The 26653-nt window shown below is 61.5% G+C and overlaps 2 protein-coding genes across 2 annotated transcripts; one reads left to right on the top strand and one right to left on the bottom strand.

Moving 5' to 3' along the window:
• Positions 1-551: 551 nt before the first annotated feature.
• On the bottom strand, positions 552-15074 carry SLC4A9 (solute carrier family 4 member 9). The gene is made up of 20 exons (XM_069772265.1): positions 14806-15074; positions 12523-12683; positions 12153-12302; positions 11954-12015; positions 11720-11877; positions 9806-9893; positions 9354-9508; positions 8731-8847; positions 8344-8518; positions 7915-8048; positions 7529-7800; positions 6797-6852; positions 6518-6700; positions 6278-6391; positions 5476-5637; positions 5096-5274; positions 4775-4847; positions 2272-2340; positions 1198-1371; positions 552-788 (listed from the first exon to the last, which is right to left on the bottom strand). Exons 1-20 carry the CDS (start codon positions 15072-15074, stop codon positions 552-554), a joined length of 2988 nt encoding a protein of 995 aa, XP_069628366.1.
• Positions 15075-18870: 3796 nt separating this feature from the next.
• Positions 18871-26164, top strand: HBEGF (heparin binding EGF like growth factor). The gene is made up of 6 exons (XM_069772312.1): positions 18871-19007; positions 19278-19454; positions 21911-22088; positions 24159-24314; positions 24421-24513; positions 25620-26164. The coding sequence occupies exons 1-5, from the start codon at positions 18965-18967 to the stop codon at positions 24491-24493; spliced, it is 627 nt and encodes a 208-aa protein (XP_069628413.1). The 5' UTR covers positions 18871-18964; the 3' UTR covers positions 24494-24513; positions 25620-26164.
• The last annotated feature ends 489 nt before the right edge of the window (positions 26165-26653 follow it).

Consider the following 26653-nt stretch of genomic DNA (forward strand, 5'->3'; position numbering starts at 1 on the left):
GGGCGGGGGGAGGCGGCGCCGCTCGTTGCCCCCGGCAGCGGCGGGCGCGGGCCGCCGTCAGAGGGCGAGGGGCGCCGGGGGGGAGAGCCCGCCGGCGGGCTGGGTGGGGCCGGCCCCCGAAGAAGTGTTGTGGGGTGCGAGGGGACCCCGGGACGGGCCGCCGCGGGTGCCTCGTCCCTGGCGGGGGGGAGCTCCAGGCCGGGCCGGACGGGGCCCTGAGCCACCCGGCCTCGCGGGAGACGCCCCGGCCGCGGCGGGGGGCCGGCCCGGCTGGTCTGCGAAGGTCCCTTCGGACCCAGACCGGGCCGAGGTTCGACGGCGCCCCGCGTCTGCCGAGCCGGGCGGGATCCGGCGGGCGGGCCCCAGCCGCGGCCTCCTCGCCTCGCCCTGTCCCGGCTGCCATCCTAGTTCACGGAGATGTTGATCTCTGGTCCCTGGCGATGCATCAGCTCAGACTGGAGGGAGAATCGAGAGGGGGACGAGGCTGGCAGCGCGCCCGGCCCGTGCTCCCACCGCGCCGCCAGCTGCAGCCCCGCCGGGCAGCTCGGTCCTTAGCTCTGGCCCAGTTCAGCCCCCGCACCAAAGCATCCCCAGCGACGGCCGTGGACGAGCGTAGCGCCCAGGACGTCGCCCACCTCCTCGCTGTTGCTTTCTTCCTTCCGATTCCCAGGCTGTTTCCCCTCTGCCTCCTTCCTGGCCGTTTCGGGCAGGAGGCTGTCCAGCCAGCTCAGGTCGCGCGGGGAGAAGATGCGCTCCAGTCCTTTCCGGATCCCCACCAGCGCCAGCAGCTGGGACCAGGGCGAAGCATGGATCAGCATTGCACAGTGCTTGGGGCTGGGGGCCAGGCAACAGGCAGCGTGGTGCCTCTCGCACCCCCTCCATCCCCCCGGTAAATGCCAGGGAGGTGGCACATCACCTCTCCTGGCTTGGGCCCAGGGGACGATGCTTGCACAACGCCTGCAAAGCGGTGGCGGCCCCAACCCAGGAGGTGAAGGCTGGCGGCCAAGGCGTGTTGTGGCCCTGCAGGGACCCCACTGGCTCTCGGGGGTCTGAGCAGCCACGTACGCTGCCCGCCAGGGCAGCACCTGCACCCTTGCCCAAGGCGAGCACCAGGGCTCCAGCGACGCTCAGGGCACGTGTGGGCAGCACCCAGCCCGGCACCGAAGTAGTGCCACCCAATGAAAAGGGTCATCATACCATCACTGGGAAAATAATAGCGGCCATGGTGGACTTCAGGACCCAGAGCAGGGCCAGGCACAGCAGCTGGATGATGGTGAAGAGGTGCACTCTGCGCAGAGGCACGTGGCGGAGGTAGGCGAGGTCTGGCTGGTGCTTGGCTGGTATCAGGAGCAGCCGCACACGGTCTGTGAGCTGTAGCAAGAGGATGGGATGTGGGTCACACACCTCCAGCTTTCAGGCAGCTCTCACCCACCTCCCTCTTGGGACCAGGGCTGGCAGGATGGGTTTTCGCCATTCTTTTTGCAGTTCGGTCTTCCTGCTGTCTGCCCTGACCGCCAGCATGATGCCTGGGTGGGTGAATTTGTCTGCAAGACTAGGGGTCTTGGTACCAGCATCAAGCCAGGCCAGGGGAGTGCTTTCCAGGCAGACATCTAGAAAGGGCTCAGGCTTGTCTTAAAGGGTTAATTGAGCAATAACAACACCTTGATCCCTTTCCCTGCATGCAGGAAACTGCTGCTGCCTTTGCCAGAGCACAACCCTGGATTCCCCAAGCGGAGGGAGGGGTGGAAGGGGTTTCCCAGCCTGTCATCCAGAGCAGGGTAATTGCAAGGAAAATGTACTGTTTAGAGGAAAAAAAGGGGTAGGTATTTCTGGAGTGGGGATTTTTTACCCCTCTGTGGGTTTCTCGGGAGAGGAACAGAGCTGGCACATCAGCAGCAATGCCAGGACCAAAGGACCAGCAGGTCCCAGCTCTGCCTGCAGCTCCCAGATGGGGACATCCCTGCAGCTTTGAGAGCAAGTCTGGGTTATCTACTGGTCCCTCCACTTCTCCCAAGCCACCTGATCCATCAGTGCAGAAGTCACTTGTGCTCCTCAGCATTGCAGGCACCTCCCTTTCCCTTTTCGCTGCCCCAGGAAGGTCCCTGTGTCCCTCCTTGCCCTGGGCCTGGCAGGGAACCAACCCGCGTACCAGGCTGCACATCATGCAGAGATAAAATCCAGGCTCTGCTGCACAGTGAGAGCTGGTATTGAGCAAGCCCCCTCATTGCCAAAACAGACCCCACCAGCACCCCCAGCATAGCCCCCGCTCACCTGGATGCTGTTCAGTGCCGCCACCCCCATGTGCAGAAAGACCCCATACAGCACCGGCATCGGGATGTGCTGCAAAACAGCAGGGTGAGGGGTCAGCAGGGCGCAATTCCCCGAGGGGACTGCGCTTGCTGAGCATCCTCTCCTGTGTAAAAGCCTGCACATGTCGCTGCAGCATTTGCTTCCTTCATTTCCAACAGCCCAGTTTAATTTCATGGCTTTTTGCTTATCTTTTGGCTTCGAGGGCTTTAAAGCCCAGACGTGCTCCTGGCTACGCTGCTCCTGCAGGAACATTGCAGTCTTCAGAGAGGGGAAACATGCACCAAGTTCCTTGCCCTGTTTTCCAGCCCATGGTAGGAGCAATCCAGGCTGGAGATGGAGAACACGACGCCAAGCCAGTTGGAGATACGGCTTATGGCTATAAATGCTGGGGGGTTCCTGCCTCCCTGGCACATCGCTTTCCTTTTTACCTCCTCTGCAACTGTGATCTAGCTCCTGCCCTCTGTGCTGCTCAGCATGGTTTGGTTTTCTCCCAAGCCTAGGCAGGCAAGGAGGGAGAAGGGGGTCATTTGCTGCTCCCCCTGGATTCCACCAAGGACACAGGGACTGGCCAGGGCTGGGTTGGCTTCCCTGGCATCACACCAGGGCCGTTTGAGAGGAAGCATCAACCCACATTCCTGAGGCAGGAGGTAACTGCGAGTCCTGGGGCTGCCGCAGGTGTGGCAGGGGGAGTTATAAGGGCAGATGCATCCTTGCATGAAGGACCAAGCCAGACTCATCCTGGGGCTGGGGAGGCAAGAAGATTTTCTCTGGCCGAGGCTCCCAAATCCCACAGACACCACTCACTGACCTGCATCTCGCCACCTGCTGCAAAGGGAGAGGGAGGACCAGGCAGGCTTGGTCTCTGGTTTCTCCACCACAAAATCACAGAATGGTTTGGGTTGGAAGGGACGTTCACCAGACCATCCAGTCCAACCCTTCACCATGGGCAGGGACATCTTCCACTAGATCAGGTTGCTCAAAGCCCCATCCAACCTGACCTTGAACCCTTCCAGGGATGGGGCAGCCACAACCTCTGTGAGCAACCTGTCCCAGTGCCTCACCATCCTCATCATAAAACATTTCTTCCTTTTGTCCAACCTAACCCTGCCCTCTTGCAGTTCAGAACTGTTGTCCCTTGTCCTGTGACGGCAGGCCCTGGTAAAAAGTCTCTCTCCATCTTTCTTATAAGCCCCCTTTAGGTATTGAAAGGCTGTAAGAAGGTCTTCCCAGAACCTTCTCTTCTCCAGGCTGAACAACCCCAACTCTCTCAGCCTCTCTCCATAGCAGAGCTGTTCCAGCCCTCGGACCATTTCGGTGGCCTCCTCTGGCCCCGCTCTCACAGATCCATGTCTGTCTTGTGCTGGGGACCCCAGAGCTGGAGGCAGTGCCCCAGGGGAGTCTCAGGAGAGCGGAGCAGAGGGGGACAATCCCCTCCGTTGCCCTGCTGGCCACGCTGCCTGTGATGCAGCCCAGGAGATGCTTGGCTTTCTGGGCTGCGAGCGCACATTGCCAGCTCGTGTCCCATCTGTCACCCACCAGTATCCCCAAGTCCTTCTCAGCAGGGCTGTTCTCAGTCCCTTCATCCCCCAGCCTGTATTGATACTGGAGGTTGCCCCCACCCAGCTGCAGGACCTTGCACCTGGCCTTGTTGAACCTCGTGAGGTTCACATGGGTCCATGTCCTCCAAGGTCCCTCTGGATGACATCCCTTCCCTCGGGCGTGTCAACCACACCACTCAGCTTGGTGTCCACTGTAGATGTGCACTCAATCCCACTGTCTATGTCATTGATGAAGATATTACGTAGTATTGATCCCAGTAGGGACCCTGGAGGGACGCCGCTCATTACTGGTTTCCACTTGGACATTGAGGCACTGACTGTAACTTTTTGGATGCGGCCATCCAGCCAATTCCTTATCCATCTAACAGTCCATCCATCGATCCCATATCTTTCCAATATGAAGCTAAGAATGTTGTGGGGGGCAGTATCAAAGGCTTTACAAGGCCGTCCTCAGAGGTGAGGGCAGAGGTGGAGGAAAAAGGATCTCCTGCCTACCCCCATGTAATCCAGATGTGGCCAGGGGTACCCTGGTGGGGCTCTGCCTAATGTGGCAGCAGCGGCAGGCGAGAGCCAACATCACCCAGGCTCTGCTCCCCATGTGGCGGTGTGGAGGGTAGTGGTGGGGTGTGTTTGGGTACTGCAGGGGACCCCGATGCCCACAGGGAGGCCGGCCAGCTGACACAGGGCAGCAGTGTGCTGGTGTGCCAGCCCTCCTGCGGCACTCAAGCCAAACACTTTGCCCAGCTCCTTCCCACACAGCGCACAGATCCCTACCTGCCGGCCAGGCTTCCTGCGATGGATTGATGGGATAAGGGATGGTGGGGTTAGGAACCTTCCAGCCTTACGGGATATGGCCACACCCCCGCCTTGGAAAAGAGGCCAAACCCAGCAGCCAGGCTCCCTACCTTGAGAACGGGTGCCATGAACACAGAGACTCCCGTCAGGACGAAGACGGCCAGGCCGGTCAGCCTCTGCTCCCTGTGGGCAGCAGCGCAGGTGTTGTGGGTGCCCTGGGGTCCTTTGGGAGCCCGCAGCCCCTGCCTGCCCTCCTGGCCCCCGGGGTCTCTGCTCTTTTCAGCTTTGATGGCCACGGGGACTGGTGGCATCCCCGGGGAGACACAAGCAGCCCCAAAGCCGGATCTGCCGGCCAGCGTGGGCACGGCCCTGCTGCCTCCTGGCTCTGCAGCAGGGGCTCCCCCAGAGCGGGGCCCAGGCTCGTTGCGTACCTGATGCCCAGGAACTCGGGGTGCTCGCCGGGGGCCGAGGTTGCGCTCTCCTTCCTCAGGCTCTCCATGTGTGCCAGGGAGATGACAGTGGCTGAGACATACCAGGGGAGGCCGGTGGCGGAGGTGACGACCATCAGGAGGGAGACGCAGAGGAGGTCCAGGTGAAAGCCTGCTCCTTTCTGCAGTGGGAGAGGCAGCGGGGCTGGGGGCAAGCCGTCTCCCCCGGCAGCATCAGAGGGGCAGTAGTGGGGTCTTCGCACCTTGCCAGCCAGTTTGGGGTGCCACTTTCCCCTGGCTGCCCCCCTGGCCCACAGGGTCCGGCCGGGACCTGGGTCCTCCCTGTAGGCTGGGTCCTGCCCTATCCCCTGTCCCCTGCTCACCTGCAGCTTGTACTCCCTGCGGTTAAGGATGACAGCTGTGATCTGCTGGTCCATGAAAATGAGGATGGTGACAAGGACAGCAGGCACCACGGACACCAGGCAGACCCACCACGGATTGGCTCCAAAGGGGAAGACGATCCAGCCCCGCACTGGGTTTGTGGGCTGCGGAGAGCAGAAGGGTCATGACAGCTGCCACCCGCCTGTGGGGTCTGCAGCACAGCCGGGTGACAGGACCAGGCCTGGGTCCCCAGGCTGGAGCCCTCTGGGCACGCAGGGATGCTCCACCCAGGGAGAGGAAAAGCATCCTCTCTCGTCCTGGGGATGCTTCTGGGAAGTATGACCCACCAGCCCCCATGAGGACACCCCGGCTGTGGCAGAGCAGGGGGTTGCTCCTGGGCAGTGCAAGCCAGGAGCCGGGCACATGCCCCCAGGAGCGGGTGGAAGAGGTGGCACTGGGCGTTGATGATGGCAACGCCAAGGAGATGGCAGCGAGCACGAGCTGCTCTGAGGTGCTGCCAGCTCCGCTCCACACCCAGGGCGGGGAGCCCAAGCCCGGACTTGAGCCTGTGGCTCTTGCTCCGGTGTGAGCTGTACCATGACGTGGTTAGTCCAGGGCCGAGCCAGGTTATTTACAGAGTGTAGGATCGGCTGTGGTTCAACCCCTTCTTGTTTGCTGGGGTGCAGCCCACATCCCTGTAGGCCTGGACCCAGCGGTGGGAAGGACAGCAGCAGCACGGCAGGATGGCCACTGTGGGGGGCACAGACCCGCTCCCTGACAGCGCCATGCCCACCCCACCAGCACCTTCAGCTCACTGGGGACAAGGAGCTTGGGGGTCTCCAGGCCCAGGGCGGCATCGACGGCACAGGAGGCGAGGATGGCCAGGATGATGGCGAAGTCGCTTACCAGCTTCCGTACCTGCAGATGGAGAGGACTTGTCCTGGGCTGGCCGGGGCGGGGGGCTGCCCCAGGAACACCCCCAGAGCCATCCCCACATCACCAGGACAGGTGGCCATGCAGCCAGGGTGGCCAAAGGATGCTCACCCCCGCAGGGAAGTAGCGGCTGCTCCTGAAGCGCTTGAGTGCAGTGCAGGAGAGGAAAGTGCCCCCAAAGAGCAGGAAGGAGACGAGGGTGACATCAGGCACATACTGGCAGCTGGTCCCCAGGAGGTGCCCGCCTCGACCCAGGCACTGGGTCCTGCTCAGCCCAGCCGGGGCAGCAGGAGGCTGTGGGGACAGGGCAGGGAGCGAGGAGGGGTCACGCATGGACACCTCTGGCCCACCCCAGCCCCTCGCCCAACCGCCCGGGAGCAGGGGCTGTACCTGCAGGGGGGCCAGGGGCGAGGGGAGCGGTGTGTCATTCCCTGCGGAGCTGTGACCTGCAAGGGGATGGGGGGTCAGAGTGCCAGCACCATGGGGATGCTCCATCAGGGATGACTGGGACTGCACTGCCATCGGGGCAGCTCCCCAGGCTCTCCCCAAGGGCTCAGGGTGCTAGATGGTGCCCCATGGGACCGCTGAGGCCCCGGCACCAGCAGATGCCCAGGGAGCACCAAGGGGGGATGCCCCTGTGAAGGGCTTGGCTAAAGCACCAGCCACTCAGAGGCATCAGCAGCCCCAGGCCGTGCCCAGCACTGATACTTTTGGTACACGGTGTGGGTCTCATTTGCAGGATCAGTGTGGACACCTCTTCAGGCCCCAAGAACCACCCTGTGATTTACAGACCAGGCTGGAAACAGCAGCACAAACCCACCCAGGTGCCCACATCCAACCCCTGCCATCCTCCATCCTGGAGCCATGGGAGCCGGACCCAGGCTCTCCTTGTTCCTGGCACTGCCCTGCCCAGTGCCTGGGCAGTGCTGGCAGGCAGAGATGGATGGACAGATGGCATGGAGAGGAGTGGAGTGCCGATGTGGCCGGGCAGGCGAGGATGGGATTGAGCAGCCTCCTCCTCCTCCAGCGTCTTCTGCCATCTAGTCAGGCAGCTGGGTCCCAGTGGGCTCCCAGTGTGGCAGCCTCCTGTTTCCCACCAACTGCACAGCTGCTTGGGCTCACCGGGGCTGGACAAGTTGCAGATGCAACTGTAGGAGGTGACGTTGTCCAGCCGGTACTGCCAGTTGATGGGGAAGGCATCCGCCAGGCTCAGCATCTTCTTCAGGGAGTCATAGATGAATATCAAGCTGATGAGGGCACAGAAGCCTTCCTCTGTGAAGCGGGTGAAGTACCGCACCAGGTGGCTGGCCTCGGTGGCCACCAAGACCACGCCAAAAAAGGCCACCCAGAGCCCAATCCAGAGGCGAAACTCCAAGTAGTCCAGGCTGTGGTCCCTGGTGGGAAGAATGACCCAAAGCCTCAGCAATGACACCCGCCTGGCATGATGGGGGCCCATGCCCCAGCCAGGGGATGGTGGCCCAAGGAACCGTCCCTGGCAGGGTACTTACTGGCTGAAGGAGAAGAGGAGGCGCTCAAAGACCAGCATGGGGCCAGTGCTGCTCAGGATGGTCAGGGGCTGGCCAGAAAAGAGGCAGAAGATGGAGCCGGCAAAGGCCGTGCCCAGGAAGCTCTCCAGCACCCCCTGAAATGCAGGGAAGGGGTGCCAGGCGCCAGTCACGTGGCAGGGATGGGGGTCCCAGGCCTGTCCTCCACAGCAGCACAGCTGCAGGCAGCTGCCCACACCTCCCTCCACTGCAGGGTGCAGGGTCAGTGCTCAGGGACTGCAGAGGCCAGGGAAGGATGCAGGATTCGGGTGATGCTCAGGATGCCCCAGGGGCACCACTGGTTCCCCGGGCACTGGTGGGAGGTGGGTACCCAGGAGACCCACGGGCTGGGCTGAGTGGGGTTGGTGTGGGACACCCCGTGGCCGCACCGACCTGCATGTTGGCAGTTGCATCCCCCAGCATGCCCCCAAAAGTGATGGCGTTGGTGACCGTTGCCAGGTAGATGTAGAGCACCGCCGAGAGGCACTGGGGGTGCAGGGCGTCAGAGAAGTCGCTGCCATACCATGGTGCCTTCCTCCGGATGTCTCGCAGCAGCCCCCCAAAAAGCCTGGGGCAGTGGATGGAAATCTCAGAGCAGCCTCTGCCAGCCAGCCATCACCCCCTGAGAGCTGCAAGGCAGGGGACAGTCCCTTCCCCAGAAGACACCAGCCCAAAGTGGTTTGGACGTGGTAGCCCCATGTGCTGGGGAGAGCCAGCACCCTGCCCCGAATTCAGCATCCTGCTTCACGTCTCACCATCCTTGTCCTTCCCGGCACCCACCTGCCCGTCCTCTCCAGCTCCTCCCTGGAGCACGGGTGCCTCAGGCTGGCTCTGTCCCCAGCTGCTGCCATGTTCCCGTTGCTGTGGGACTGCTGATCTGGCAGGTGGATGGTGGTCCTGTGGCAGACCAGAACCTGAGCCAACAGGCTTCAGGTTGGAGCCCTCAGGACCCAGCTGCGTCTAGGGGATGCTATGAGGGGACAGGGAAGATGGAGAGGGGACAGGGGTGCAAGCAGGGCTGGGAGGACCTCGTGTATCCCCTGATAATGAGGAGGAGGAGAAAGGTCAGGAGGAGGAGGAGAGATGGGGAGATTGGACTAGGTGATCTTCAAAGGTCCCTTCCAACCCAAACATGACATTCCCAGCAGCTCCTGCAGGAAGGACACGTGGGGCGGTTTTGCCATCCCCTGCCAAGTGGGACAGCAGGACCAACAGCAGTGGGGAGCAGAGCTGTTGTCATCAGCTGGAGCTGTAGAGGGGCTTGGCTGGGAGGACCCCATTGGCAAAGGCTGGCTCCTGGGTGGCTTCATCCCCCATGGAGATGGAGATTTCAGTGTCACAGACAGAGGTCTCTACCTGCAGAGGGGCTGGCAGAGGCTGTGGGTGCCCTCCCTCCAGCCTACCTCCTGTGAGGAGACAGCAGACAGCTCAGTGGAGGAATTCGGGCACTGGGGTCCCATTTCCTGGGAGGAAGCACAGTCAGCTCATCCAGGAACACCTCCATCCCTGCAGTGAGGTCCTCTCGGTGCTCAGCCTGCCGGGCAACCCTTTGGAAGAGCTGCAGGGAGATGCCATGGTTTAGCCACCACGTCCCTGCATTCAGCCACTCGGAGCCTTCCTCCCAGCCTGCAGCCATCACCAAGAAAGGCACCCGCCCACCTCGGTGCAACGGGTGCACCTACATCCTACAGACCCACCCTAAACCTTTGTTTTCTTATCCTGGGCAAGGGAGGCCACCTGCTTGCCCTATCCTTTGCCTCCTCTGCTGCAGCCTGCAGAGGAGAGGAGCCCCAGCGTCCTCAGCCTAGGCCTCATCCCAGGCCCATCCCACCCATGGGTGCTACACCAGGCTCACCTCATCCATCAGCAGCGTGGCCATGGCCCTGCCAACCTCGTGGTAAGCTTTCACTTTGGCTCGGGGACCCAGCAGAATGAAGAGGAACCTGCAGGTGAGACAGCGCATCCCCTGAGCAGCCCTCTCTTCGCCGAGGGATGCTTCTCCCAGGGGAGACCATGGTGCTGCGGGGATGCTGGGGTTGGCAGCTGGGTAGGCTTGTGGGGGCTGCTGCCACCCTAAGGGGTGGCCACCCTAAGCAGGGGGTGGGGGACAGGAGACAAGATACGTGTCTGCTGCCCACTGCATGGAAACCCCATGGGAGACCATGGGACCACCAGGACTCTGGCTGGATCACAGGGTCTGTAGAAGCCTGGGCTGGGGGCAGGGGGACAACGGGTCTTGGGGGCAGAGAAGGAGACATCCTCAGCTGGGGATGTCTGTGGGGTCACGTTCTCAGCTGGGGGTATCTGTGGGGTCAAGCTCTGGGATGGGGATGTCTGTGGGGTCAAGGTCTGACTGGGGCTATCATGGGGTCATGCTCATGGGAATGTTGCTTGCAGGCAGGATGCAGGACCATTAGCATCTGGAAGGAGAACTTGCCAGCTGCATGGGCAGCAGGTTTGATAGGACTATGGGGACATGGGAGGAGATCGGAAAGAGGGCTCAGAGTTGTTGAAGAACTATGGCTAAAATCCCACACCTCAAAGGGTGCTGCAAAATAAGAAGGTCTCCAGAGGGACAGCCCATCCAAATATTTAACCAAACCCTCCACTTCTTTCCAAAACTGGCAAAAACAGTTACAGTCCTGGTACCCCAAGGCTGTGGAGGAGTTCCAGTCATCGCACCCTGACCAAACCTGCAGAGAGGGGGTAGGGAAACTCCTTTGACAGCACGAGCAGGGCTGAAGGTGGCTTGACAGAACCTGCTGCAGCCCTGATGTGTGGCATCAGTGCTGGAGGCCTCCCAGAGCCTTTTCTGAGGGGTCGGGAGGTGACAGTAGCCACCTGGGATTGCTTTCACCTAGGCATCTTCATCAAGGCAATGAGAAAACCTTAGGATCCTAGAGATGGACCTGGGTGGGAGATAGCCCCGAGATGGTGGCTGCACCCACGGGACAGCCCAGGGCGGTCGGCAAAGGGGATGGCACCACGGGCAAAGGGATGGGTAGGAACAAGCTCTCCTTCCCCTCCTGTTTGGTGGAGGGAAATACAGAGCAAGGGGTTGTTGTGAGCCTCTCGAGACCCACGGGGCCTCCCCAGCGACCTGCCACCCATCTCCCACCAAGGAGAGAGCAGGAGGTGGGTGGATGTCCTGCTCAACCCAGCTCGGGGAGGGTGGGTGCTCTGGGCAGAGTGACCAGGAGGTGGCAATGTCCCTCCTGATCCCAGCCTGCCTCCTCCTCACACTCCCTAAGGGAGTCCCCAGCTCAAGGGACACACCGACCGTTTCCCCTTATGGCTTCAGATGACGCATTCCTCAACCTCCTGCCCTGCTCCTTTCCTCCTGTGCCAACAGTGCCACAAGAGCCACCCCACCACTTCGGAGAGCATCATGGGCAGCAGGAGGGCAAGAGGCTCCTGCAAACCTGTGTCCCTTCCCAGCTGCGAGCCCCCATGCTCCCGGGCAGTAAGTGGAGATCATCCAGACCCTCATAAGGAGGAGAGTGAATGCAGAGCCCAGGTGGGGATAACCCAGGGGATGTCCCCCGCAGGATCCCCAACAGATGCTCCACTCCAATCTCAGCCCATCATGGGATACTCCTAAGGAGCTGGGAAAAGCAGGAGGGGAAGCAGTGAGCCAGGGTTCTGGGACTGCATGTGACATTGGGTGCTGTACCCTTTGCTTTTGCCAAGCAAAACCCTGTCCTGTGCAGGAGGGAGCGGGAGACAGGGATGAAGGGGGGCACAGGGCCATCAGCCGTGTTCCATTTACCTGCTGGGGAGAGCAACTTCAGCCAGCGAGCCAAGGGCCACCCCTTGCCTGAGGCGGATGAAGGCAGTGAAGGGTTTCTCCAGGAAATCAACTTCACCTACGGCAATGTGGGCTGCTTCAGCCCCCAGCGGGACCTTCTTCTTAAATCGATTTCTCAGCTGAAAGGAAAGGGATGCAGCAGCTTGGCACTTGGGATGCAGCAGCTGCTCTCAGTCCAGCTCCATCCTGCCTTACCTGCTCCTTAAGAGGTGTTTCGGAGAGTTGGGCTCCGGGCTCAGACCAGATTTTGGCCTTCCCTGCAAAGAAAGGGAGAAAGCAGCAAGATACATGTGCAATTGAGCAGCTAGCACAGGTCTTGCCCCAGGCTGGTGGCAGCAGAGAGATGCCCAGTGGGACAGCCATGTCACCACCCATGGCCAGGCACCGTGCCTACCTCGGCAGGGAGAGAGGCCGAGCTCGGCGAGGAGCCGCAGCAGGGATTTGGTGGGCTGGTGCCGTGGCTGGCGGAGCAGGAGGGCTGCCAGGCGCTCCCTCAGCTCAGGTTGCAGTTCTGCTTCCTCGGGCTGCCCGGAAAGCGCCTTGTCTGCAATAGGGATGGGGACAGTCCTGACTCCCTCTGTTGTCCTGCCCGGTGGGAGGCTGCCCAGGGAGTCCTGCCCGGGGGCTTTGCTGGAGCAGCAGACAGCCACCCCAGGTACCTGGCTATCATGCATCAGTGCTTTTATACAGGGACCTCCTGGTGGCCTGGTCCCTCTCTGGTGATCAGCCTGTCCCAGGAGGTGACCTTTGCATTCCCCACGTACCGATTATTTCCTTGAAACTGGGGGCATCCAGATCCAGGAGCATTGTCGCCTTCTGCAGGCATGTCCTCAGCTGGAAGAGGCTGTGCAGGGGGAGGGCTGGGACATGGGGTGCACTCCAGCGCTCCCCGCCATCCTCCACCTTCTCCTCAAACTTTATCCACCTGCCCGGGGAGATGTGCAGGGTCAGCAGCAGGGTAGTCCCATGCCAGGCAGTGGGAGCTAGAGCTTGGGTCCATCTCTGAGTGTGGCATGGGACTGCCAGCGGGGAGGGGGGAAGTTGGGGGCTCAGAGGGGGCTGCAGTAGGCTCAGGGAGCAGGGGCAGGTGGGCAGCCTCAGTGGTCACATCCCCATTCCTGCTGTCCACACCTCGCTCCGATCTCCTGATCAGGGGGATTTCACCACTTATGGGATCACAGAATGGTTTGGGTTGGAAGGGATGTTCACCAGACCATCCAGTCCAACCCTTCACCATGGGCAGGGACATCTTCCACTAGATCAGGTTGCTCAAAGCCCCGTCCAACCTGACCTTGAACCCTTCCAGGGATGGGGCAGCCACAACCTCTGTGAGCAACCTGTCCCAGTGCCTCACCATCCTCATCATAAAACATTTCTTCCTTTTGTCCAACCTAACCCTGCCCTCTTGCAGTTCAGAACTGTTGTCCCTTGTCCTGTGACGGCAGGCCCTGGTAAAAAGTCTCTCTCCATCTTTCTTATAAGCCCCCTTTAGGTATTGAAAGGCTGTAAGAAGGTCTTCCCAGAACCTTCTCTTCTCCAGGCTGAACAACCCCAACTCTCTCAGCCTCTCTCCATAGCAGAGCTGTTCCAGCCCTCGGACCATTTCGGTGGCCTCCTCTGGCCCCGCTCTCACAGATCCATGTCTGTCTTGTGCTGGGGACCCCAGAGCTGGAGGCAGTGCCCCAGGGGAGTCTCAGGAGAGCGGAGCAGAGGGGGACAATCCCCTCCGTTGCCCTGCTGGCCACGCTGCCTGTGATGCAGCCCAGGAGACGCTTGGCTTTCTGGGCTGCGAGCGCACATTGCCAGCTCGTGTCCCATCTGTCACCCACCAGTATCCCCAAGTCCTTCTCAGCAGGGCTGTTCTCAGTCCCTTCATCCCCCAGCCTGTATTGATACTGGAGGTTGCCCCCACCCAGCTGCAGGACCTTGCACCTGGCCTTGTTGAACCTCGTGAGGTTCACATGGGTCCATGTCCTCCAAGGTCCCTCTGGATGACATCCCTTCCCTCGGGCATGTCAACCACACCACTCAGCTTGGTGTCCACTGTAGATGTGCACTCAATCCCACTGTCTATGTCATTGATGAAGATATTACATAGTATTGATCCCAGTAGGGACCCTGGAGGGATGCCACTTGTTACTGACATCTGTCACCTACCAGTACCCCCAAGTCCTTCTCGGCAGGGCTGCTCCCAACCCACCCGTCCCCAGGCTGTGCTGGCACTGGGGGTTGCCATTGGCAGCGCATGCCAGAGTCAAAACAGAAGTGTCTTGAGCTGTTTGCCATGCTCAGGCCCTGCCAAATATTTTAATGCCGGGAGCAGACAGAGCTTCCCTTTGTCCCCATGGGTGGGCGCGCTGCTGCAGGGTGGCTCGGCGTGCTGCATGGGAAGAGCATGCCCCAGCATAGCAGGCTCCTGGTGATGAGCAGCCGTGCCAGGGAGAAGAGGGCTGGGTGCTGGGGAGAGCCGTCACAGCCACAGCCTGCTGGCTTTGCCCCTCCCAGACCCTCCGACCCTGGGGGCAGACCTATTGCTGCCCCCAGACCCCTGTGGCCCTGTGCCCCTGCCAAGCCGTGGAGGGGCGGCGTGGGGCGTGGGGACATCCCAGCCATGCTCCTGCCCCACACCAGCACCCAGCTGGCCCCAGCTCCTCTCCGTTGGGCCCCATCATCCCCAGACAAGCTTGCCCTGACTTACCCCCCAGTCGCCTGCGGGGCGAAAGCATCAAAGCACCATCCCAGCCCCAGCACAGCCACTGGAGCCTTGGTGAGGCCGCAAAGGCAGGAGAAGAAGCAAGGGTGCTGTGCCCGTGCAGGGTCACTGCTTGCGCCCTGCCTCACACTCTGCTCTCTCCCATGAAACAAGCCACCCTAAGCCAGGCAGAAGCACTGCAGGCACCGGCGGGGGCAGAGGGCAGCAAGCAGCCCTGCTTTGGGGCTGAGGTTGAGGAACCACCAGCCTTAGGAGATGCCGTGGGCTCCATCAGAGCTGGGCTTAGGCTTCCCAAAGTGTTGCCAGGCAGTTTGGCCATTGCAGGCGTGCCTACCTGGCCATCTCTCTCCACTCCATCCCTGCCGGGGTGCTGAGTAGCTGGTTGAGCTGGATGAAGAGCAGCGGGCAGGTGGCATCCCCCCATTCCTCCTGCTGCAGGGTGGCACCGGCTCGCTCGGCTGCTGGGGCCATGCTGGAGGGGAAGTTGCTGTGGCCGAAAGCCTGGTAGGGAGCTTCAGGGTTGCTCCCCTCCGGTCTGGGCTGTGAGAGAGCGTCTGCTGCCTGGAGAGCCATGCTGGCTTCCCCAGGCATGTGGGCTCGCATGGCCACAAGCACTGGCAGCCACAGGCGTGGGGTCCCCTCTGGAGCTGCTGGCACTCGCAGGTTCCCACTCATCCCACACCTTATAAAAGCTGTGAACCAGTTTAAACTGGCCACAAACCAATACACGGGAGCCAAGCCCAAAACAATGATCTCAAAGCAGCAGGGCCAGCCCTGTGGGTCCCAGCGTGGCCAGCTCCTGCTACCCACTGCTACTCTAGCTGCCCACCACAGACCAGGGGACCCCCCTGCCTCCTTCCAGTAAGCCGTGTGGACAAAGCTGCACCGGTGCTCTCAGGGGAGCACCGTGTCCCCAAGCCCTCCCGCACCCCACAGTGTTTTGGCGAGGGGGTGGCAAGGCCGACCCCAGACAGCCGGTGGCAGTGTTGGTGCCTGCACCAGTGTGCCTGTGCCCACTGCAGAAGGGGTGGCATGGCCTCGTGGCAGCTCTTCCTGAGAAAAGGGATGTGGGGACATGCTCTGGGGAAGGATGTGTCACCGCTGAGGAAATCCAGAGTGGGGCAAGAGGATGCTGCCAGCGGTGGGAGTCACGGCAAGGGCCAGGAGCGCATCAGGGCTGCAGCCATCCTGGTGCGCGGAGGGTGTCTACATGAGCTGCAGCAGGTGAGCGGATGTTGCAGCGTACGGAGGGAGGAAGGATGCGGGCACAGCCGCATCACCCTGCCAGGCTTGGGGAGATGGCACAACCAGCACAGTGCTGCCAGCGGAGAGCAGCGCCCCGTGCTTGCTCTGCCTGTGACGTGCCCACCGCTGCCATCACTGGGCCCGGCTCCCTTGGCTCCATGCAAACAAACAGCCGGGTTGTGTGCAGTGCAAACACGGCGGCAGGCAACACAAACACCCGGCCAGCACAGGTGGGTTTGTGCTGGAACCCGCTGGCCCCGGGCAGGATTCAGCCCCAGGAGCGGGCACAGGGCCAGGCACCACCGCAGCTGAAGTCACGTTTCAGCGGGGTGTGGGTGGGCACGCACCGGTCCCTGGGGTGCTGGTACTTGCCTCGCAGCGCATGGGCTGGGGGGGCACCCATCCTCATCAACCCCGCTATCCCAAAGTACAACCAAACCTCACCCGTGCCCATCCCTTGCCCCATAGCTGACTCCCAGGCCTCCTTCCAGCCCCACAACCAGCTTCACTCCAGCACCAGCAGCTGCCCAATGGGGCCTGCCTCATCCTGCCCCCCTTTAGTGCAGGCAGGAGGGTTGAAGGCAGCAGCCTGCGGCATGGTGGGGGCAAAGGTATGCCAGGGCACCCCGGGTGCCGAGGCATCCCCTGGCCATGCGGTACCAGGTTCGGCTTAGGCCACCCCTGGCTCCTTGGAGACCCCCAGCTCCTCCAGAAGAGGGGTGGGGTGGGGAGAGGATGGGGGGGGGGGGGGCCGGGAAGCAGTTGGGGCTGAGGTCAATGTGGAGATCCTGCTTCGCTGGGCTGTGATTCCAGGGGTGCACGTGGTGTGTGTGTGTGTGGATCACACAGCTTGTGGGGTTGCATGCATGGGGGGGTCACATGGCATGGGGGAGCACATGGTGGGGGGCTGACATGGCGTCGGGGGGGATCGCATGGCATGGCAGGGGGTCACACAGCAGGGGGGCAGGCAGTGGGTGGGGGTCAGATAGTGGGGGGGGGGGGCTATCTGGCCAGCTGTCCCTTGGTTCTGCCATGCCTGCCCTCCCCCAGCTTCAGGGCTGCCATGGGTTCCCCCACCCCAGTCCCCCTCACCCCAGTCCCCCTCACCCATGTGGAGGCCTGGAGACTTGGCGGTGGCCTTGGTGGGCTGCCCTGTGCCCCAGCCCTACCCTGCACCCCATCCTCCTGTCCCCACAGTGCTGTTATAGTGCTCCCCAGGGCCATCATCCTGGAGGAACAACGCTGCCCATGGGGCTAGATCCTGGCATCCGCCTCTTCCTCAGCCTTCGCACCCCCAGCCATGCTCCCCATGCCCCCCCAGCCACACTCCCTGTGCCTGACAGGCTGTTTGCTCTGCAATACCAGTGTGTGCCCAAGGCAGGTGCCGCTGTGTGTGGGGGGTGCCCTTGGCCAAGGTGGGGACCACGGGGAGACCCCCCCCAGGCAGCAGGACCCACGGATGAGGAGAGCCGGAGAGGCCCCGGGGCACCCAAACCTTCCTGGGGGTTCGCCCCCCCTCCGGTGGGGGCCACCCCAGCCTGGGATGGTGCATGGCTGGCAATGGGGTGCCAGCAGGGAGGCTGTGGATGGCTGCAGGAGGTGGGCAGGAGATGGCTGCAGAGGCTGTGGGAGGCAGAGCCAAGGGAGGCAGAGGCAGGCAGAGGGGAACAGGCAGCAGAAGGCAGGGAGGCAGAGGCAGGGAGACAGGCAGCAGGAAGCAGTGGGAGGCAGAGGCAGGGAGGCAGGCAGGATCGGCAGCCTAAAACCCCCCACCCTTGCCCACTGCCAGCCCTCTGTGCCAACAGCCTCCCTGGCAGCTGACGTGAGCCGGTGCCTCCCTCTCCCAAGGTGCCAGGTCAGCCAGCAAACGCTGCCCGCACATGCTGCCGGCGCACACCCGGCCTCGGGGACACGGCAGGGAACTGGCAGGGGGGAAAATCCTACCCCCATGGGACCTACTGGGGAGCCACTGTGCAGGGCTCCCCAGGGATGCAGCCCCTCGGCTGGGCCACCACTGACCCGCCTCAGTCTGCTGCCAAAGTCTTTTGGCTGCTGATGGCCAGAGGAGGCGGAAGGAAAAACATCCAGCAAACAATTGCAAAAGTCAAGTCTGAGCAAGAAGGGGGGGGGGGGGGGGGGGGTGTTGGGTTGCCAAATCCGGTGGTATTCCTTGGAGATGCTGACAACAATGGCAGGAATATTTAATCACACCTTGCTGAACCCAAACCGGCAGCGAGGCTGGGGGCTTGGGTCCTCGAGGAACTGGCAACCCCGCGGCCAACCTGAACGTGAGCTGGGACAAAACGCTGCACTTGCCTGGCACTGGGGTCAGCAGTGTTTTCTGGGCTGTCACCTGGGCTGAGGACGAGGCCAAACACAACAAGAGGTCACCAGCACAATGAGAGGGACAGAGAAGCGCTGGCACCCCCAAATGCAATGGCCACACGCTGGGATGGAGGAGACAAGGACAGCGGCTGACTAGGAGAGGATTGCGAGATGAAGCTGTGACCGAACCGCTCGGGCTGTCCGTTGGGGCATGAAGGTGGCCTCTTGGGCAAAAGGGGTCTCTGCCACCGTCTCGGTCTGCCACTGCCAGCCCTCTCCCATCGCCAGTGCAGGGTGGCACATGGCTGGAAGTGTGTCCCCTGTCGGGGTGCCACCCCATCAGCAAGGCCAGGAGGAGGTTTTAGCTCTGCACCGTGAGGTCCTGCCTCTTGCCCGATGCTCTTCTTGTGGGGTGCTCCTCCTAAACCCCCCCGGGCCGCCGCTGGCACTGCTCCCAGCAGCCGGTGGATGCCCTGTGGCGGCGTACCAGGGTGCCCACTGTGATCGCCCCTCTTCTTCCCTCGCCTGAGGCCAGTCAGTCAAGTTTCCCATCTACTGTCCCTGAGCCATCTCCTCGCCTCCCCAGCGTCAGCGCAGCCCTTAAGGGGTCATCAGCTCCCCCGGGCCCCCCGCCACGCAGCCCAGCGCCGGGTGCCCCGGGCTGCGGACAGGGGGGTGCTACCGGTGCGGCGGGGGCTGATGAGGCCAGGGGGTCCGTCCCCCCCCCCGGCCCCTGGCCCCCCCCGCCCCCGCGGCGGCCGGGGAAGCCCTTCCCGGGGGCGGGCCGGCCGGCCGGCCCCGCCCCGCCGCCTTCTACCCGCCGCGGGGCCGCGTCGCCCGGAGAGCGGTTGCCGGTGCGGGACCGAGCGGAGCGGAGCGGAGCGCGGCTCGGGCAGCGGCTGGGACGCGGGTGCCCGCGGGTCATGGACGGGCGGGCGGTGCTGATCCACGCGCTGCTGGCGGCGGGTACGGACACGCGTGGGGAGGGTCCCGGGCGCGGGCAGCGCGGGCTCAGCGCCGGCCACGCGTGGGGGCTCCCGGGCAAGGCGGGCGCGGCCCCCGGTCCCGGGTGGGAGGTCCCGGGCACGGGCGACGCGGCCCGGGGCACGGGGGCACGGGTGGGGGCGGACGGGGAAATCGGCCTCCGTCCCCGGCACGCGTGGGGGGTCCCGGGCACGCGTGGGGCGTCTCGGGCAGGGTCGGGCCGCCTCGCCTGACCGTGCCCCCTCCCCACAGTGTGCTCGGCGGCGGCGGGCGGGCTGGGCCGGGACGAGCTGCACAACGAGGTGCTGCACAAGGGCGGCGGCGGCGGAGGGGCGCCGGTCCCGGCCACGGCCGCGCTGCTCGGCGGCAGCCCGGAGAAGGAGGGCGGCGGAGCGGCCTCGGGGGACGACCTCAGCGAGCTGCCGAGAGGTACGGGCGGGCAGAGCCGCCGCCGGGGCGCTTGGGGCGGCTGCGGGTGCCGGGGCGGTCCGGCGGGGAGGGCTGGGGGCGGTTGGGCCCGGCGTGGCGGGGGAGGGGAGCGGAGGGACCGGGCCGGGCTCGGCTCGGCTCGGCTCAGCCCCGCGGCTGCCCCGGCAGCAGCTCCGGCTCCGCGTCGGAGGGAGCTGCGGGGGAGCCCCCGGGGCCGGCCCGCGGGGCAGCAGCGCGGAGCAGCCGGGCTCTGGCAGCCCGTCGCCTTGCGCCAGCGGCTGGCCGTGTCCCTGAAGTCCCTGGCTCGGGGGTCCGCAGGGCTCCCGGGCCCCCGACTCCTTGGGCAGCTGGAGGGCAGAGCCCTCTGGGGGCCGCGGCAGCCCCTGCCCGCAGGTGCGCGGCCCCGGCCGGTGGGCCCGTGCCGCCTTCCAGGCGGTGGCCGCCGGCGAGGGGATGGCCGTGACTCACCCGCCGCCTACACACGGCTGCTCCTCATACCTAGGCAGGGTTAGTCAGCCGGCGGTCCCCGCTACGGGGGCGTTGGGGACACTGCCGCTCTGTTAGGCTCGCTGGGCACTCGTGCTTGGCTCCTCTCCCCCGGCTCGGGACCCGAGAGTGTCCCGGGGACTCTCGTGGGGGTGGGACGGGGAGGCCCCAGGCAGGCTGAGGAAGGGTGACCTGTACCTGTGCCTTGCACGTGTGACGTGCTGAGATCAGGAGCAGCGCGCTCTGCCCCGTATGGTCCATACCCCCTTTTTTTTCCCCCTTGTTTTTCCTCGCTTTCCGGCTGTGCTATCAGACTGTGACAAAAAACCTGCAAAACCAGCCTGACCCCCTTGCATCCAAGGGGTCGTGGCCCCCGTGAAACACTGTTACCCTTCCTGCTGGGAGGGAGATGCTCCAGCCTGCTCCTCTGTGGACATCCCCCTGAGGAGGGGACTCGGTCCTAGAGCAAGTGATCTGGCAGGCGTGGGCTGACCCTTGTCTGCAGGACAGGCTGAGAGGATGGGGGATATTTGGTTACTGAGGCTGCAGCCTCTCGGAGCACTTTCTCGATGCCTCGAGCTGAGCGACGGTCAGAAAAATCTGTCTTTTGTGTTGAAGGCACCTTCCTCTGCGCCGCAGCACCCAGGGTGCCTGAGCTGGGGGTGAGCGGCAGCATCCCCCAGCCCACCAGGGCTGGACCAGTTTTCCTACCAGCAAGATCTTCCAAATCTTCTCTGGCTGTTCTAAGGGACAGAGCCCTGGGGAGGAGGGGTGGTAACAGTGGAGATGGCTTGGGGGGGTCAGCAGCACTGTGTGTCTGCTGGCTGCAGCCGGGAGATAACCCGCAGGGGATGGGACAGCCCCCGCTGCCAGCCCAGGGCAGAGCCCCAGACCTCACCCGGATCTGGGGGTTTCTCCAAGCCGCAGAGTTTCCTGGAGTATCAGTTTTCTCCAGGCGTATTGTGAAGGATGTTGAAATAGCGACATAACTCTGCTAGGTGTGCAGCCGGTGTGCCGCAGCACGAGAGGCGCCGGGTACATCAGGAAGTGGCTGAGAAGGAATTGGGCAGGTTACAACTCGCCAGGTTGGACTCAGCCGCCCTCTCATCCCCGACCAGCGTAGGGCTTAGTTCATATTTCCCCAGGCTTGCTGGAATTATTAAGCACCGTGGTTTTGAGGGGAGCTGAAAAGTCCCTCTTGGAGCAGTGAGCATTCTCCAGCATCTCAGCACCTTGCGAGATCAAGCTGGAGGCTGATTTTTTTTTTGGCATCTGCACATTAAAACTATTAAAACTATTCCAGTAATGTTGCTGGTTTCGGTCCCTGTCCAGGCAAGGAGCTCACTGCTCTGGTTCCCACTAACCCAGCAAGGAGCTGGCCTTGCACCAAAAGCCACTGGTCCCTGCACCACAATTAAAACATACCTTTGTAATTCATGGGAACGCTGCCCTTGCCATCTCTTTGGCTCTGCAAAACCAAAAATTAAGCCAGGCTTGTTCTCTTAATCCTGCTCCGGGTGTGCAAGGCATCATTGTACCCACAGGAAGGAGAGTCCCTCAGAGCCATGAATAGGGTCTTACAAAAGACCATGCTCATTAGGGAATAGAAGCCTGATAAAGGGGCAATTAGCAATTTTCTGTGTTCAGTGGAAACTGGTACATATAATAGCAACATTTGAGATGCGTAAAGCTCTGTTTCCCCCCACACACACCCTGATCCTTCTCTTTCCTTGAGAATTGTTCTTATGAATTGGAAAGGATGTGATATTTGTGAGAAGCTGGGGAAAAAAAAAAAAAAAAAAAAAAGGAAAAAAACCCCTCTGCTCGGGGGCAGATTGCTGCACAAAAGGCTGCGGAGTGCCAGGGCTGAGCTGGCTGCAGCAGCCTGGGGTTTGCAGCTCTGCCTTCTCTTTGGCTGATGCATGGAGGTGATCTGACTGCTGTTTTCTCCTTCCCAAATTGTTTTCCAGTTGCTTTCCTGTCAAAGCCTCAAGGCCTGGTTACTCCCAAGAAAAAAGGGAACGGGAATAAAAGAAGAAAAGGCAAAGGCCTGGGGAAGAAGAGAGACCCGTGCCTGCGGAAGTACAAGGATTTCTGTATTCACGGCGAATGCAAATACATCCGAGAGCTGGGAGCTCCCTCCTGCATGTGAGTTGCTGGCGTGTGCCTGTGCCCGGGGGAGCCTTAGTCACGGTTCCTTCAATTCTCCAGGCCGGGCAGAGGAAGAGCGGAGGAGATATTTTTAGTGCATGTTCCCTGTCTGTGTGGGGACAACTCTGACTTGACCTCTTCCTTGTGCTGTTTGAGCAATGTCCATCCCCCACCAAAATCCACCATGGATTTAGACCCAGCATCCCCTGCCAGCGCGGTGAGCTCTGGCTGATCTGCTGTGCGGAGACCTGCAGCACTGGGGTTCGGAAGACGGTGAGCAGGAGCTCGGGTCTTGCAGCCAAGATCTTCTGCAGGGCTGGTTTGCGAGACCCCATCCTGACTCTGTAACCTTGCGTCCCCCTGTCCCTCACTGCTGCCAGCCTTGGCTGAGAGCTTGGGGTTCCCGCAGCTGTCGGGATGTATTGGTGCAGGCAGGAGGAGCATCTCTGCTGTGGCACCAGCAAGGCAGATTAGAGGTAGTGCCTTTGGGGACAGCCTGCCAAAGCCATGCCCAAGCTGTCCTTTGGTCCAGATGAAAGACAGGGCTATGTACCCCTGCTCTCCCACTCCTCTGGGATGCAGGTAGAGAGCAGAGACTAGATGAGGCAAGTGGAGGAGAAAGCGTTTTCCTGCTACTGGGGCACCTGGATCCAGCACTGCTACTGTGGTAAATACCCAGGGGTGCATATTTGATCCCCGCTGACGTGGGCAGGAGTTGAGCTGGCAGATATATAAGAGGCTTTGTTTTTTGCTATCAATCCTCTGAGCCACCCAGCCCTGCGCCTGGAGCCTGGGGAAGATAATAGCTCCCCGGCTTATGGTGCCCACAAGATCTCGCGCCCTGCAATCTGCAGGGATCAGGCTCCACATAGCTCCTTGAACCGCTTAGTTTCTCTCTGCCTGGAAGCTGTCATGAAGTTGGGCCCTGCACAGGGGGCTCGGGACTGCCAGCAAGAGGAGATCTCTGCTGGCTCAGCTTGGGCTGGTGACCCAGCGTGATGTGGGGTGCAGCAGCCCCTGCCTGGGACTGGGACAGCCAGGTGGCCCCTGCCCAGCCTCCTGCCCTTCCCAGATCCCTGGGTCTGGGAGAGGACCTGGGACATGGGCAAGCAGGAGGGGTCCAGGGGCCGGCTTGGGCTCTCCAGCCTGCTGGCATATCCCTGGGTGACATCTCTCTGGAGCCATCATGGCTTTTAGGAACAGCGACCAACTGTCCCTGTCCCCTCTGATAATGAGGCCTCGTGTTGGCTGGTGTCACTCGGTTGTGGCTGCTCTTGGTGGCTGGCTACCCGTGTCGCAGGGTCTCCTGGATTGTGGCTTCCTTGGGCTGGTCCCCGGGGTGTGGGTGGGGTGAGGATGCTGCCAGGCTGGGTCCTGCACCTCTGCCTTGTGCCCAGCTTTGCTGCCGTGGCTGTGAGGTCACGCTGGCACGTGGTGGTGTTGTGAGCTGGGCAGGAGGGCTGGGCTGAGACCCCGTCTTGGAGATAAGCTTGAGGGTCAGTGGCACTAGATATGGAGAGATATAAATATCTGGTTGCATCAGTGCGCTTTGACTCACGGGGAGGGTTGGCAGCCTTGCAGCTCTGCTGGAGAGCGTTATTTCTGTTATGTGAGTAACCTCCTGAGTCTGCAGGGAACTGGCACCTCTCTGGCTGGCAGGGTGTGCAGGGACATCCTGCTCCGAGGGAAGTGCTGAGCTCCGGTCCAGCTGCCTCTCTGCTCCCTTGCATGGGTCTTCCCACTTCCAGAGGTGGCCTGGGCAGCCTGGCTCTGCCTGGGGACAATTGGGAAAAGCACAGACCCTGGTGCCTTCTACTGGGGGAAGCTCAACCTTTCTAGGAGTCTTCACTTGGTGCTTAGGGCAGAAGAAACTTAATTTACCAGTATCAGGGAAGTGATGGTGACACCAGACCCTCCAGGTCAGGGGAGGGGGACCAAGGGGAGTGGGCAGGGTGCTGGCTAAGGCTGAGCAAAGAGGCAGCTCCTTTCCATGTGGTTGTGAGGGACCCAATGACCTTCCGCACTTGGTCACCACCAACATTTAAGACTTTTTTTCTTCTCGTCCAGATGCCAGCCAGGATATCATGGAGAGAGATGCCACGGCCTCTCGCTGCCTGTGGAGCACCCCCCCAGCACATACGACCACACCACGGCACTGGCCGTCGTTGCTGTCGTCCTGTCCTCCCTGTGTCTTGTCATCATTGCAGCCCTGCTGATGCTCAGGTGAGTGGGATGGGGCTGAGCCATCGGATCCGCATACCCAGAAAGACCACAGGGGAGGGTGGCAAGGGCTTCTCCATGCTCTGAGCATCTCTGCTTGGCTTCACAGGTGTCACAAGAGGGGTGTCTACGATGTAGAAAACGAAGAGAAAATCAAGCTGGGCATCACTGTGAATCACTGAGGATGCCGGGTGCTGGCGAGGTGAGCCCCTGGGCGGGCATGGGGCAGCAGTGGGCCTGGTGGGCGTCTGGGGGCTCTGCTTGTTCACGCTGGCTGGGACCATTACGTGGACCCTGTGCCAGAGCCAGGCAGGAGCTGAAGACAGTTTGAGCCTGGAGAAGCAGCTCACTGGATTTGGCCCAAGAGCCTGGGCTGCCCCATGGGGCTCCAAGCCCTCTTTGTGCCCCTTCCTGCTCAAGACCCTGTCCATTGACAACCCCAACCACCACCACCTCCTCCTTTCTAACCTTAAGTCCCTGCTTTGCCCTGTCGCAGTGGGGAAGCTGCTTCTGTGTCGTCTCCCCCCCCTTGTTCTGCTCCCTCTCTGACCCTCTGAGTCACTTCCCCTCCTTAGATATTGCCTCTATTTATATACATATCAAAAAAAACCCCTTCCTTTTCACTCCCACTCTGCTTATTACTTGCATCAGTGTAAAGCCTTGCAGTTGGGCATGCAGGGATCTTGCTGCCGGCCCCATGCGATGTAACTCTGGCTGGGTGGTGGGGTGTGCTCTGCCCCAGGGGTGGCCACGTGTCTGTGGCCGGGTGCTGGAAAGCTTGCAGACTTCCTCTGGTCTGGTCCAAACCCTGACGTTGGATGTGCCCATACATATTACAGCTACTTCTTTTTTTTAAAAAAAGAAAAGTTTTGTTCTTTGTGAGGATGAAGTAATGCCTTCAAAGAATTTCTGTAACGTTGGTAATAATTTTGGGGGTGGGATTTTTAGCTGTTTATAGGAGTTGAATTTTGGGGAAGGGGATTCAGCACAAGGTTTTCATCACTGTCCCCTCTGCCCTGGGGATTATTGGGGTGGATGTGTCCAGGGGGAAAAGTGCTGTGGTCCCTGGAGCATGGTGGACATGGGGTGGGATGCTTAGCCACTGCTCCCCCAGCATCCTAGCTCCCAACCTTCTGGGTCCAGCCCTGCAAGGCGGCGAGTGGCTCCTGCTGCTGGGCCTTCGGTGGCCATGAGGGCTCTCCTGGCAGGCTGGGTGGGATGGGCACCTTGGCCCTGCTGTGCAGGAACCGCTCCATGGGCAGAACGACCCAGGGCCATATTGTGAGCTCTCCTGCTGCTGTCTTGCAGGGGTCGGCACTAAAGCACTTCTACCTCCTGGAAGAGGCGAAAGCCGTGGAGCCAGCGCCGTCCCTGGGAGCCCACAGCATGGTGGGAACTTGCTGGAGCAGCAGAACAGCACCCGCTTCGGGGCTGGTTGGGCAGCAGTGTCACTGCAGGGAGCTTTGTGGCCATCTCCAGGATGGAGGGGGCTCAGGAGAGGCCCTCGCTGACCAGGTGGCTGTGTGGAGGCAGGAGGGACTGGCCAGCCAGCGGCAGAGGGACTCTCCAGCAGCTCTCCGTCCACTGCGGTGCATGCCAAGGAACAAACTGTGAAAGGCGAGGAGACCGGGCTTGGGGCTTTCTAGGTGCAGGAGGGGTGGGAGGGTAACAGCTATTTAACAAGATATTTTTCATTTTAAATTATATATTTATTTTAGATAAACTGTACATAGTATTTATATTTATTGTAGGTCTGGCCCTGCATCCTTCATGTAGATCAAGATGACAGGGTCAGACCTCCCTTATTTTTTAAGTGCAATGTAATATTCTAATAAATAACACTTTGTTACAAACACTTGCATTGTTAATTTAATGACGGAGGTGGAAAGGAGTCAGACCTCTGAAGGCTGCACATAGCAACATGCCCTTGCTAGTGGGGCATTGCAAACAGTGGCAGAGATCCTGAGTGCATGGTGGGGGTTGCTGGATCAGCTTGTGCCATCCTTGGGATGTGGCAGAGCAGCGTGGTGCAAGGGGCTGGTGGCAGGATCTGTCCTGCAGGAGCCTGCAGCCAGGCCAGCCCCATCTGTGTTTCTTTGGAGATCTGCATCTTTGCCAGCTGATGCCCTGGGAGGGATGGGATGTTTGGGTGTCTGCTCATCAAGCAAAGCTGCCTCTGGTATGGGTGAAGCCACTCTGGCCACTGATCAATTGAAATGGGACTGATTCCTGGTTTTAAGCCAGCATTTGGCTAAAAAATCAAGAGGTGGACTCACACCTCCCTTGCAGGGGATCCCAGCAGTTCCTGGGGTGGCTGCAGGCTCCTGGGGCTGGGGTCATTC

This window comes from Haliaeetus albicilla, chromosome 27 (genome assembly GCF_947461875.1).
Source record: "Haliaeetus albicilla chromosome 27, bHalAlb1.1, whole genome shotgun sequence".
NCBI classification, from domain to species: domain Eukaryota; kingdom Metazoa; phylum Chordata; class Aves; order Accipitriformes; family Accipitridae; genus Haliaeetus; species Haliaeetus albicilla.